The following is a 12,679-nucleotide window of genomic DNA, read 5'->3' on the forward strand; positions in this document are numbered from 1 at the left end:
GGTGCCCAGATCCAGTGGCTGCAAAACAAGCCCAAATCATCACCTCTCGCCCACTGACAGTTGGTATGAGATGTTTGTGCTGATATACTGTGTTTGTTTTATGCTGTGAATTACGGCCAAACATCTCCACTTTGGTCTGGTTTGTCCATAGGACTCTGTTTCAGAAGTCTTGTGGTTTCTTCAAATACAATTTGGCAAATGTAAGCCATGCTGCCATGTTCTATTTTGAAAAAAAGATGCTTTCTCCTGGCAACCCTTTCAAACAAGCCAGACTTGTTCAGTCTTTTTCTAATTATACTGTTATGAATTTGAACATTTAACAGGCAAACTAAGGCCTCTCAAGTCTGAAATGTAGCTCTTGAGGTCTTTGCAATATCTCTGTGCATTGCACAGTCTGACCTTGGGGTACATTTGCTGGGACATCCACTCCTGGGAATATTGGCAACTGTCTTGAATGTTTTCCACTTGTGAATAATCTTTCTTATTGTAGAATGATGGGCTTCAAATTGTTTGGAAATGGCCTCTTACCCCTTTCCATATTGAGTTAATACACACCTGACTGTGCCAGACCAGCAAACTGCCAAAATGTCTGCTTTTATAGAGGTGGTCACACTTGCTTAAGGGCATTTGATTAATCAAGTAGAAGCCAGCTGCTACTTACCATCTTAATTTGTATGGAAACAGTAAGGATGTACTTAATTTCTCACATACTGCTTCTATATTTTGGCCTAGTTTTGTTAGATAAATAATCACATGTTGTAATTTGTCATATATTGTTGTTCATCTGATGTTGTATTTACCTAATTTTAAACCTACTAAGGACCAGATAATTTTTTATTTGTAATTAAAAACCATAGAATTCAAAGAGGATGTACTTTGTTGTTCACATTTTATGCTCTGCACATTTCTGACCTGAATTTTAGTGATTTTATCTATTGATTTATTTATTTCCTGTTTATCTAAAGCGCTACCTTATTTGTCTTAAATTTAAATCTCAGTATATTATATATGGCTTGGTGTCATATGACAGAATGTGATTCACCTGCATTATATATTCATTGTATATTCAGTGCATGAATGAATGGCTGGCTAAGTGGCTGAATCACAAGATAAACCCTTCTATTTGTAACTGATTAGTGGGCACTCCAGCTTACATCCATGCATTTATACATGATTCATAAATACTTGGCTCGCATGCTAGAAAAGTGGGTTTTCCTATCATGTGCTGTAATTTTTTGCTTAGGATCTTACATGCCCACTTCAGTGATAATAAATGAAAATGCGGAATTGAAGGACTTTGATAGCTTGGCTCACAGTCTCATCACTGACATCACATTTCGTTGTATGGACATCTTCATATCATTAGAGCTTCCTAATTCATAGTGTTTCCAAGACCTTAGAAAAACTGTCTCAACATTACCTAGTGGAACATTATAATATCTGTATAACCTATTTACTGTAGTTTTGTAGATTACCTGAGCATAATATGACCATATGCACACTACCTACCTGATGATTAGTACTATGATTACAACCAAGCCTTTGATAACCTAAGCAGGATTTGTACTTCATGAAATCTTAATGGATTTAGAGCTTTACCTCTGCTTGTAAAGCAAAAAGCACTGCACTCCTTCCATAGAGAGAGAGAGCCTCTCCAAATTTGCTTTCTCTGAAATCACAGACAAATCAAAGATCAGAGCCAATGCCATGACAACAGCACTGCTGAGGAGATGATGCCGTTCCTTTTGTAAGGGGTGGGGAGGAGTGAATATGCTACAAGCACTGTAGATTTCCCTTTTGTTCTATAGACTATAAATAGAAACTGATCAAAAGACCCTTTTCCCCTACGATCTATAAAACAAAACGTGTAATGTATAGGGTGAGACACACTGCTGAAGAGTTAACCTTTGTGCAATGCAAAACTTAAGTACAATTATATATATATATATATATATATATATATATATATATATATATATATATATATATATATATGCATGCATGCTCCATATGCCCTTCATATGGGATAGGAACCCAAAGCAAAACGCTATCTCCCCCCCCCCCCCCCATATTATTCAACTCATATTATTAAGAAGAATAAGGTTTACCTATGAGTCATTTCCCCTGTTTCTATTCTTATTTTGCATATAACTAGATTTCAGTGTTCACATGCTGCAAGAATTTGAAAGAGTTTCCACACAAAGGCATTATTAATTAACATATTCTTATTTAAACAGCACAGCCCTGTTGCAGCATAATAATGACTTGCCCTAACTCTGGTGATCCGTAGCGGGAACATGATCACTAATGAGCTTATGGAAATCCAAAGTTCCAGAAAGAAATTGCCTTTCAATTCATAGTGAATACACCCAGTTATAGGATTTTGAATAAAAATCGTGCAGCTACATATTACCCTCCATGGTTTGATAAATTGTCCGTAACAGCTGAAATAGCTACACTGAGCTGTGCTTGGCATGAATTTATTAGTCAGTGTTTGGGGCGTCAAGATAATGAAATCCATTTGTCTATATAAGCTCTGACCACTGTATCTATGCACTTGTATACAACCAATAAAATTATTGTTTCTAAAACGTATAGATTATAGCAAAAGCATGAGCTTTTAGGTGTAGTTTTGACCTTTTTGTAAGAAAATTATTTTTAAGTTTTAAAGACATTTTGCTTGGCTTCAGCTAGTTGTCATAACTGGTTTGTGTGTGTGTGTGTGTGTGTGTGTGTGTGTTTGTGTGTGTGTGTGTCTTGTGGTGTTGTGACTGGGGGTAAGTCCACACCAGGTCATTGTACATCATATTTTTGTTTGGTGATTTCTTTTTGCTGAAATTTAAATACATGTATTTATGGTAATCCCTTTGTTTAACATTTGACATATCAAGGAGTGCATTTCTTCACACTAGCAAGGTCCCCTGAAGTTGAGGGGATCATTTAAAAGTCTCCTTTTTGAGTTACAAATACTGCTGTGACCTCTCTTTCGATTGACAGATGAGTAACAAATCTGTTTGGAGGGGAAAGAGAATGAGAAAAGTTACCAGCTGGGCAGACAAGGCTTTATCCAAATAAGCCCAATAAGGCCAGCGAGGCTTTATCCAAATCCAGCCTTGACAAAAAGCACAGTGAACAGTATGAAAAAGTCAGCGTGCTAGTCAGTTTTGTTTGGTAAAGTCAGAAAAGGTTTGAGTGTAAAAGAATGATGATTCCTGCCCATACGCAGGGAGTGTCACAGGGAGGGAAATGCACATTGCTGCTGGGGTGGCACCACACTGAATTACTTGTCCTGAGCTTTGGTGGGTGGTGGAGGCACAAAACAAATCTCGTGAAAATGTGTATGCTGGTTTCTGCGGGAGAGCAGAGCAGCTCCAGGAGTTCAGGGACTGAATTTTCTCGCTACACAAAATGATGTGTAGTTACAGGGCCGGTAAGTAGCTAAAAAGTCACAAATGGTCTTCTAATGTTACAAAACATCTCTGAAATGTTAAGACTATCTATAGGCGGCTTGGTGTGAATGCTTGAAGCCACACCTCTGTAGTATATGGGCTTTGATATTTGCACCCTTTCACCTTGGTTTGGATGTTGACCTTGATGTTTGGGAGGCAAGACTTGACATTAATCTGGTTTGTGATTACTTTTTCTAATTATTGTTAAAACAATTCCAGATTACCAGAAGCATTGCTTAAGTAGTTTCAGATCTGTTGCAAGGAGCTAACAAGCTTTGAACACAGTTAGCTTTAGCCAGCTGAAAGATCATTTTTTCACCAGCTAGTTCCAACAGTTTATCTGTTATAACTTATCATGCCGCATCTTGCAATAATAATTATGTAATAATGTGATCAAACCCCAAGAGCAAAGTACACATGTGTGCAGTAAAATGCTGGGAGCATCTATGGCTTCTGCAGAATACTGACTATAAACACATCAGGTGTGTGAGTGTGTGTAAAAGCTATGATCTGTATGATCTGTCTGTAAACCCTCTTTGAGTTTGAGAAAGGCGCTATATAAATGTAACTAATAATAATAATAACAAAGACATTATACACTTCACATTTCATCTATCAAATGTGGTGAGTTATATTATATATTATTATTATAACATAACAAGGCAAGACATTTGTTATTAAAAGCCATATTGCAAAGTTTGCATAATACTATTGTTTTTATTTAAGTACTTGATTTTGTTAAAGATACTATGTCAGTTTATCATACTCATTTTGACAATCACAAATGCATGTGAAGCGTTACATTCACAAAGATAGTATCTGTCCTTTGAATGGGTTTATAGACTTAGAACAGCTGTGAAGTAAAAGTGAATATAGATAAATGTTACATTTGCATATCCTATTTGATCCCATTTTAGATAAACCACATCCATTATGTGCTTCCATATTGATAATATTCATGTGATAAAAAGATGCTGATTTCATTGATGAAGGTTTTTCTCCCTTCCCTTTGACCACAAACAGCATTCATTGGCTTACCCTGGTACACCATAATCTCCTGCAAGAGGGTCATTGTTGGTAACACTGTGCCTTAGTACCTGACTGCAGCCTACTGTCAACCATCACCAGTAATTGCTGCTGTCAATAGTCTACCTCAAGGGATCTATTCTCAAGATGACCTGAGGGGCCCACTCTGATCTGTGTCTCTGGGCCTGGTTTTGTAGCACATTGGTCCCTGGCTTTCAAGTGTGCTGAATGAATCTTAAAACTTTAGGTAGAATATAGCAGATAGTAGTGTGCTGGCTATTAATTTGGTCCATTTCATGCCGAAGTGTTGAAATATGAGCTTATACAATAATAATGACATAAGACAACAGATGACTGACCGTTAAAAAAGACTCAGCTATGAAGAACATAGAGTTGAGCTGATCCTCTCTCTCTCATGCCATAGCATTTCTTTGTTTCTTTGATGCCATGACATTTTAATGCTAGAATTTTCTCATGGGGTTATATATGTGGAGTACACCAGGCACCAGTTTACACCATTTATTTATAACATATGACACCATAAGATTAGAATTTTGCTATTAACCGGTCATAAAAATAGCATCAGAAATATTGCAATTAATAGCTTTATTTGCAGTGTTGAAAGCAATAACTAATGGAAGCACATAGCTGCTCATCTGTCCTAATCCTTTTGTATTTTATTATTCCATTTTTGTACTTGTCTGAGAGTTAATTTTGGACAAGTGGAAATCAGGTACACCCCTTAACGTGTAGCCAACAGGTATAACCTCCAAAAATCTAGCACTGAATTCCCCATTTGCAAAACATGATTAGTGGTGAAACAGACAAATCAGGATAGATTGTAGAGGGAAGGAGAAATGGCTCCCTGAGCTAATCACCATAATTAAGCAGGTGGTATTTTCCCTTGCCAATATCTCACCCACAGTCGCCATAGAGAGGTCTATGCCATAGAGGCTACTTTGAATAATTAATGTTGTTCACAAGCATCTATAATTGAGGCCTTCTCCATTAAACCACTGAAGAAGCAACGAGGGAGGTGTCCCTGTAGTGTTCTTTCAGAGTTTATCATGGTCATCATATAAGTGGTAGTGGTCTGTTATTATTTTCCAAGCTTATGGAGATCAGTTTTTTTTTTTTTGTAACTAGGTTAAATATCTTGTCTACAATTACACATCAGGCTGAGAAAATTATTTTCATTGTGTGTTTCTGCATTAGCTGATAGCAAGTCAAAGTTTTATAGTCATTATTTTGTAAACATGTTTAAGGTTTTACATTTTACAATCCTTTTTACAATACATCTTTCAGAGGCATCAAGAAATGACAAACACACACACACACGCACACACACACACACACACACACACACACACACACACACACAATATTTCTGTGACACCTTATTACAGAATCTGTTGATCTTCCAGGCCTTCTTTCTACATTCCAGTGGGATCCCATTAATGCAATACTCCAAACTGAGTTTGCAGCCTCAGCTTTCTTACCAGGCTCTGGATGCTGGATTCATAGATGATGAAATAGCTCCTTCTCAAACTGTTTATTAGCATAAAAGACTGTTTTAATTAAGGTTCTTTAGAAAAGAAAGTACAATTGATGTCATTTAAAAATAAGACTACCCTTATAAAGGTTTATAAGTAGATTAAAATTAATTAATGGTTATTAATTAGGTAAAACCACCTTAAGAATCACTAATAGACAGTTACAACTAATACAAATTGCAATAATAAACTGTTGTTTTTTTTTTTTGCTAAACCACATTTATCTACACTGTAAATCACATCTTGCTGGTTGCACATACTCTTCCTTATCAGTCAGCACTATACCTGTCAGCTTCAGGTAAGCTTCAGGTAAGTTATGCAGGTGACTACATAATATTTTATCACTCATAAATATAATCTAAACTAAAATAATATATTAAATTGTCAAATTCACATTCTTCAGGTCAGTAGGTTATTGTTGCCTTTTTAATTTGTGTTACACTTTCTTATTAATTATGTTTAAGCTGTTTATGAAATAATTTATAAACATCAATGAGCTAATTTTAAACAATTTCTAAATCATTTATAAGGGTAGTCTTGTTATAAAGACTTAACATAAAATCAACATGAGAAAAAATGCACAACCAAATTCAGTATGTACTAGGAATACATAGCTAATTTCCAGATTTTTCGGAAAAAAAAAAAAACACGAAAGGAGAATCAAGTAAGCAACTTTAATGAATGAATAATTACAGTACAGTATTAAACTGTTTTTATCAAGGGCAATCCCTGCCAAGTAATGATTGCTAGCTGTCTTACACAAGATTGCAACAAACAAATCAATAACTGGAGCCAAATTTGTAGAGGGTGCTTGCTTTCCTAGAGCCTCTCTTCCCCAAAACACTCCCCATGGTGATTATATCCAAACCCCTCTTTGACCCTGACACCGGATAAGCTCCTCTCCGGCTGTCAGCCTCCACCAAGAACCATGCTGTTTGGAAGAGATAATGACCTGACAAAGACTTCCCTTCCTTTCCTGCCCTGGGTAACCCCTACATATTACCTCTGATCACCAGTACCACCTTAGAGATTTCACATTCATCACTCTCCCCACTGAATGAACTCCTGGTCTTCAGCTGTTAGTCGACCAGTAAGACTCAACATTATAGTGAGTTGCCAAGGCAGTAAGAGTTGAGCCATGAAATGTAGTCAGATATTAATTCAGTTCAGCAGTCCTGGGTTTTTAGTCTCTGTAATGCACTCATTTCAGTAGAGATGGAAATGCTATGAGACCTCCTTCTTGATGACCGTTTCCCCTGGAAACCAAAGATACTGAAGGAGATAAGCATGACTAGATGCCATTTCCAAAGTGCAATGGACTGATAAATCTTCAAAGGTCAAGTTTGAATGATGAGAATATTATAAGGGTATCTAATGCACACTGTGAAACCTTATTCTTTGTGAGCCAATGTTTTATAACTATAAAATAGAGTTACAGAATACACCAAATATATCTTTCCTTCATTATTTTATTTCAGGTATGGGTTTTTTCAGGTGTGGGGTTGACGCTTTGGCAGTACAATCAAAAAAGTCATACAACCGACAAAATAAGCAAAAAAAAGATATAAACTCTAAAAAGAATGACTCTAAAAACCCATCATTTTAAGAATTACCGGTTGACAACAGTTTTTGTTTTGTTTTCATTTTGTCCTTTACCCATATGGAGTGATTTAGCTTCAAATCCATTGCATAAAAGGTGTAACATGCATGGATACTGAATTTACTTAAGCTGTATCACCTAAACATTCAATCTGTTCTTTCGTTTCAACATAAATGGCAGATATGTCATTGGATGGCACAAAGAAATGACTGTCACTCACAGACAGTAGCTCAGTGCAGCTTGCCTATTAAACTGACAGATCTATTTCATTGCTTCACAGCTTGAAGTCAGCCTCTCAATACCTCTGTGGACGCCAGAGCGGCTCATCAGTGCAGGAACAGACTTTTTTGGCTGTGCAGTATGGCTCTTTAACCAACTTTGGCCTGCAGCTTGATAGATGATTTTCAACAGTGCTTTAAAGTTAGCAGACAAGAGCTAAAGACATCATCACAGTGTGAAAGGCTTTTTCTTCTTTCCCATAGTTGTGCTAACTGAACGTGAAGCTGTGAATGTGCATTGAATTAATTCATGGAACTAAATATAGAAACATGGCTGTGCTCCTTGCTAATCCATTTTAGCCAATATTTTCTTAATATGAAATGAGAATTGGCCCAGGCTTATAGAATTGTATATGAATAGTTCTCTCTAACACCATGCGCCAGGCTAATGCCTGTTCCCAGCACAGGACCAATCTGTTTGCTTCAATAATTGCACAGCATTTTTGTCATTCTATTCTTGCAGCTCAGCCATTTGCTGCTCCACTTAGCTTGACAGTAACAGATGTGAAAATCACATCTCCTATCAGAGTAAACAACAACTGATAACAGCCGAGAAGCACTGTTAGATATGGAAGAGGGATATTTGTTTCAAATTAGTTTATCCACAAACCTCTCCATGGCTCTGAGCAGCTGTGAACAGTGAGCACACCATAACAGAAGAACATACAAGTACTACGACATTCATCTTACAATGCAGTGAATATAGGAGGGGTGGAGATTGCAAATTCATTAACCATCATCATACCTTATGATAAGCATCAATATTATTACTTCCAAATACCAATAACATAATCCATCTGAAAATAGCATAACAGCAAACTGCATAAATTCCCAAGCCATACACTAATCATATGTATTTATGCAAATATATGCATAGTGAAAGCTTTTGCATATGGACAAGGACATTTATTTTAAACTCAGATGCTGGTATTATTAGGTGCCCTTCAGGTGATCAAAAAACCTTAAAATAATGTATTTGCCAGATGAGCCAGCAATAACTATAAACTTTTACACTTTGACCATAAAGTCCTCTCAGTGAACAAAATGGGAATATGAAAAGTATTTTTTTTGCTGTAGCTTTTACAGCACATGGGAATATATAATAAAATTCAACCACTGAAATTACAGAACATTTGAGCACTTATGGGGCTATGTGAATGAAGTAATATTTAAACATTATAGATTCAGGGTTATCCATAAAATTGGAGGGATATGTCGTCATATTAAATTAATGTGGATGTTGATTAAATATACATATGTACCACAGGAAAATGTGGTCTTGTGAGGTCTAATACTTATCTATTTATTTGTTTATTTATTTTGTTTTCATTCTGACTGAACACAAGCAGAGAAAATAACAATTTAGCAGGAAAAATAAATCTCTCCAAATGATTTCATGGAAATGACCATAAAGACACTTTGACCATGTCTCCATTATTCTTGGTGCCACATATCCATCCATAGTTGTCACATTCAATGTGCTTTGAGTTGGTTTTCTATTTGGTGAGTAATGCAAGGAGGTATTGGCCTTGACAGAATCCGCAACCACATATCGAAGCAGATGCTTTATCAGTAGCTGTGGAGACGTCTATTTTGCACCACATCCTTTCACACATTGTGGTGAGAATACGTCACAGCAGTGTGAAATAATGTTGCCATTTTGGAACTGTTGCTTAATCGCTGGTGTGATAGGCAGGTGTAACCTTTTTTACAGGCTGGTTGTAAGGGCAGGAGTTGATAAAAATGTCAGCCTCCTCCCTCCATGCCAAACAAAAAGCTTGTTGAGCTTCTACAAGTTTGTTGAACAGTGTACCATGCTTTATAAGGTAAATTTTTACAAAGCATTCTGCAGGTGAGGCGGACAAACTGTAAGAAAAAAAAATGCTGTGACAAAATGATCATTTTGGAAGAAACTTCCTGCAACAGTATGATAGCTGATGTTGATCTGGGTGGTGGCAACTTGATGCACATACATTATCTCTGAATGGGCTGCCATGCTGTATGCAGTCTTTGGGAGACCACATACAGATCATTAAGAGAGAGCTCTGTGGGAAGTGTAGTCTGTGTCATGATGAGGCATGTTGTAATCTCTCAGAGGCAGGCTGGGACTCAGCAGGGTTTGTGGGAATTGTGTTTTTAAGACTCCAAGTAAGGTTGTGTTTCTCTTCCCTGCCCTCACCCACACCCCAGATCCCCCAGGTGAGTTATGCTTCCACTGCCCCAGAGCTGAGTGACAACACTCGCTACGACTTCTTCTCTCGGGTGGTTCCTCCAGACACGTATCAGGCCCAGGCCATGGTGGACATTGTGCGATACATGGGCTGGAACTACGTCTCCACTGTTGCCTCAGAGGGGAACTATGGAGAGAGTGGTGTGGACGCTTTCATCCAGAAGTCCCGTGAGGACGGTAAGGCTGCATTAATCCATTTGTTTAGTCTATTTGAAATAACCCCTCTCATCTCAAAATTACTTAAAAATTTGTTAAAATGTTTCTTTGACAAATAATGCTTGGCTGAATGATTCAGTTTCCAATAGCCCAGTGCGGAGTTGTTTTTCGAAACATATCCTAACAGTTTTACTGCATACACCTGACTTCTTTCTCAGGAGCATGAGATGCTTTTCAAAGGAGAGGCGCTCCTGAAAGGCAGTGACAGTGTGACGAATTCTGAGTGCTATGATTGATTTGCTGCCATGTGGTACCCTTGTGAGCCTCCAAGGCCATATGTCTCTCTCTCAGAAAAGCTTCAAATTGAGTTTGACTGACAGGCTGGAAGACATTTGTTGACAATGGTCAAAGGAAATATAGGCTTGACTCTATCTCTTGTCACAGACCTATGTGACTAGACTAGGAGGGACCACCTCTTGCTAAGTATACTATAGGCATGTTCTTCTAGTTGTAATGGGGTAGAGTGCATAGGCTCTGATTGTGGATGAGTCACTGCCAGAGATAAGAGCAAAAGTATGGTCTGGCCTAGAGGCAAGCCAAATGCTTCATGTAAGTCTGGTTCTGAAACTCTACCAACAAATAAAGTACCAGGGTATGTTATTTCATGCATTTACAGGATTACATAAACCATTAGAACAAATTTAAATTCACCTCAAGAAATGAAATCTAGGTGAGAAATACAAGCAAAATGCACAATGTGTTGAGTCAGACTTCAGTAAACAGCTAGGTACAAACCAGTGGATATTTATTTAGAGAGAATCTAAGGCATCTGGCAGTTCCTGTTGGAAATAGAAACCTTCTCTTCTTTCAGAAACTAAGTATGGGTGAACATCTGTGACCTGGTCTCTGTCCCCTCCATAGGGTAGTACCTAATGGTAAGAGTGACCTGAGAGAGAGCCTCTGCTTTCCAGTCTGCCAACATTTTCAATCCTTCCATGAACAGAACAACTGGTTGCGACATGCTGGCTAAAATGCTTTTATCAGTAATAAGAGGGTTAAGAAATGGGGCAGTAAGAGATCCAGGCCATGAGGTCTGCTCTGTTCTTGCTGTGCCCTTGGATGAAATCAATGTTGCCTTAAGGTTACTGTAATAGATGGAGATTTAAATTACCGTGATTTGTTGCTTTGGATAAAAGCATTTACTCAGTGACATAAATGAAAGGGCAAGAAGGTGGTGTCATACATGGTGTCCCAAAGGAGCATTCCACTCATCCCCCTGTGATATGTCATAAAGGCATCCCAAGCCACTAAAGCGGATTACAGCAAATTCATTCAGCTATGGAGTACCTTGTGAATGTTAGACAGTTCTTCAATGGCAAAACATCAGATGATATGTAATGGATTTTAGGTGGAATTCTCCCTAAAGTCTCTTAAAGCTATTAAGTGTAAATAATAAGGGCTGTAAATATGTTAAAAGAATGCATTAATAAGGTTGTAAGAGAAATAATATAACTGTTGCATCATTGTGCTGCATTGTGGAGTTGGTGATCGTGGGGAGCAATTTTGATTTAAACATGTCAAATTACTTTCACCAGTGAGAAGGACAATCACTTTGGAAGACAGGAAATATTTAAAAGCCATGAGATCAAATTACAATTTATAAAGAGCTGAATTAACAAGACATGTTTGCACCAAACTATGGACCTCTCAAATGTAGAAGACCTGAATGTGCAAAGGTAAACAGAGAAGCTCATATACCAAAGGCAATATTTGCTATCTTTACACCAATGCAAATTCAAATAAAATTCACGTTATGGTTTGCACTGACTGAAGACAATTCTAAAATATTTCACTGGGTGTTGAATGAGAACAACCCATATAACCCTTCAAGGTACTGAAAAATAGCTCTATCATCTGGTGTTATATTACACTGAAGTTTTATATCACTTCTTTTCCATGCCACATAAAATTGCATTTTAATGCCCCAAATATAGTTGTGTTGGGTGAGGTGGCAGAGCAGCTACGTCCAATAGTAATTATCATCCAGGACACCTGATTCCAATTTCATCAGGATAGGGCAAGTAGTGGCACTACATGAATCTAATGCATCTCTATTCTGTGGTCATGTCCAGACTGGCCCACAGCTGTGTTGAGAGCTTGTGCAATGGACAGTGTGACACTGGGCGATGTGGGCTGGTTATGAATAATCATGAGTTCCACTTGCAGTACTCTGCCTTCTCCAGTCGCACACACATTTGCACATCTGTCCTGAAAGGCAAGAGGGATGAGCAATAAAGAGGCAGTGTGCACCTCAGAGAGAGAGAGTTAACAGCTTTAGCTTTGGGAGGATTTGAACCTCCTGGTTCATGGAGACAGTCTGTCAGTGC

At 37.8% G+C, this 12,679-nt stretch overlaps 1 protein-coding gene across 3 annotated transcripts in view; it reads left to right on the forward strand.

Moving 5' to 3' along the window:
• Positions 1-12,679, forward strand: part of grm4 (glutamate receptor, metabotropic 4) — a 96,106-nt gene that overhangs the window by 56,805 nt on the left and 26,622 nt on the right. For all 3 annotated transcript variants that reach the window (XM_027023131.2, XM_027023130.2, XM_027023132.2), the window contains one exon: positions 10,097-10,313. In XM_027023131.2, coding sequence (XP_026878932.1) covers positions 10,097-10,313 — 217 coding nt within the window. The remainder of the gene's footprint in view (positions 1-10,096; positions 10,314-12,679) is intronic.

The sequence above is a fragment of the Electrophorus electricus genome, chromosome 3, assembly GCF_013358815.1.
Source record: "Electrophorus electricus isolate fEleEle1 chromosome 3, fEleEle1.pri, whole genome shotgun sequence".
NCBI classification, from domain to species: domain Eukaryota; kingdom Metazoa; phylum Chordata; class Actinopteri; order Gymnotiformes; family Gymnotidae; genus Electrophorus; species Electrophorus electricus.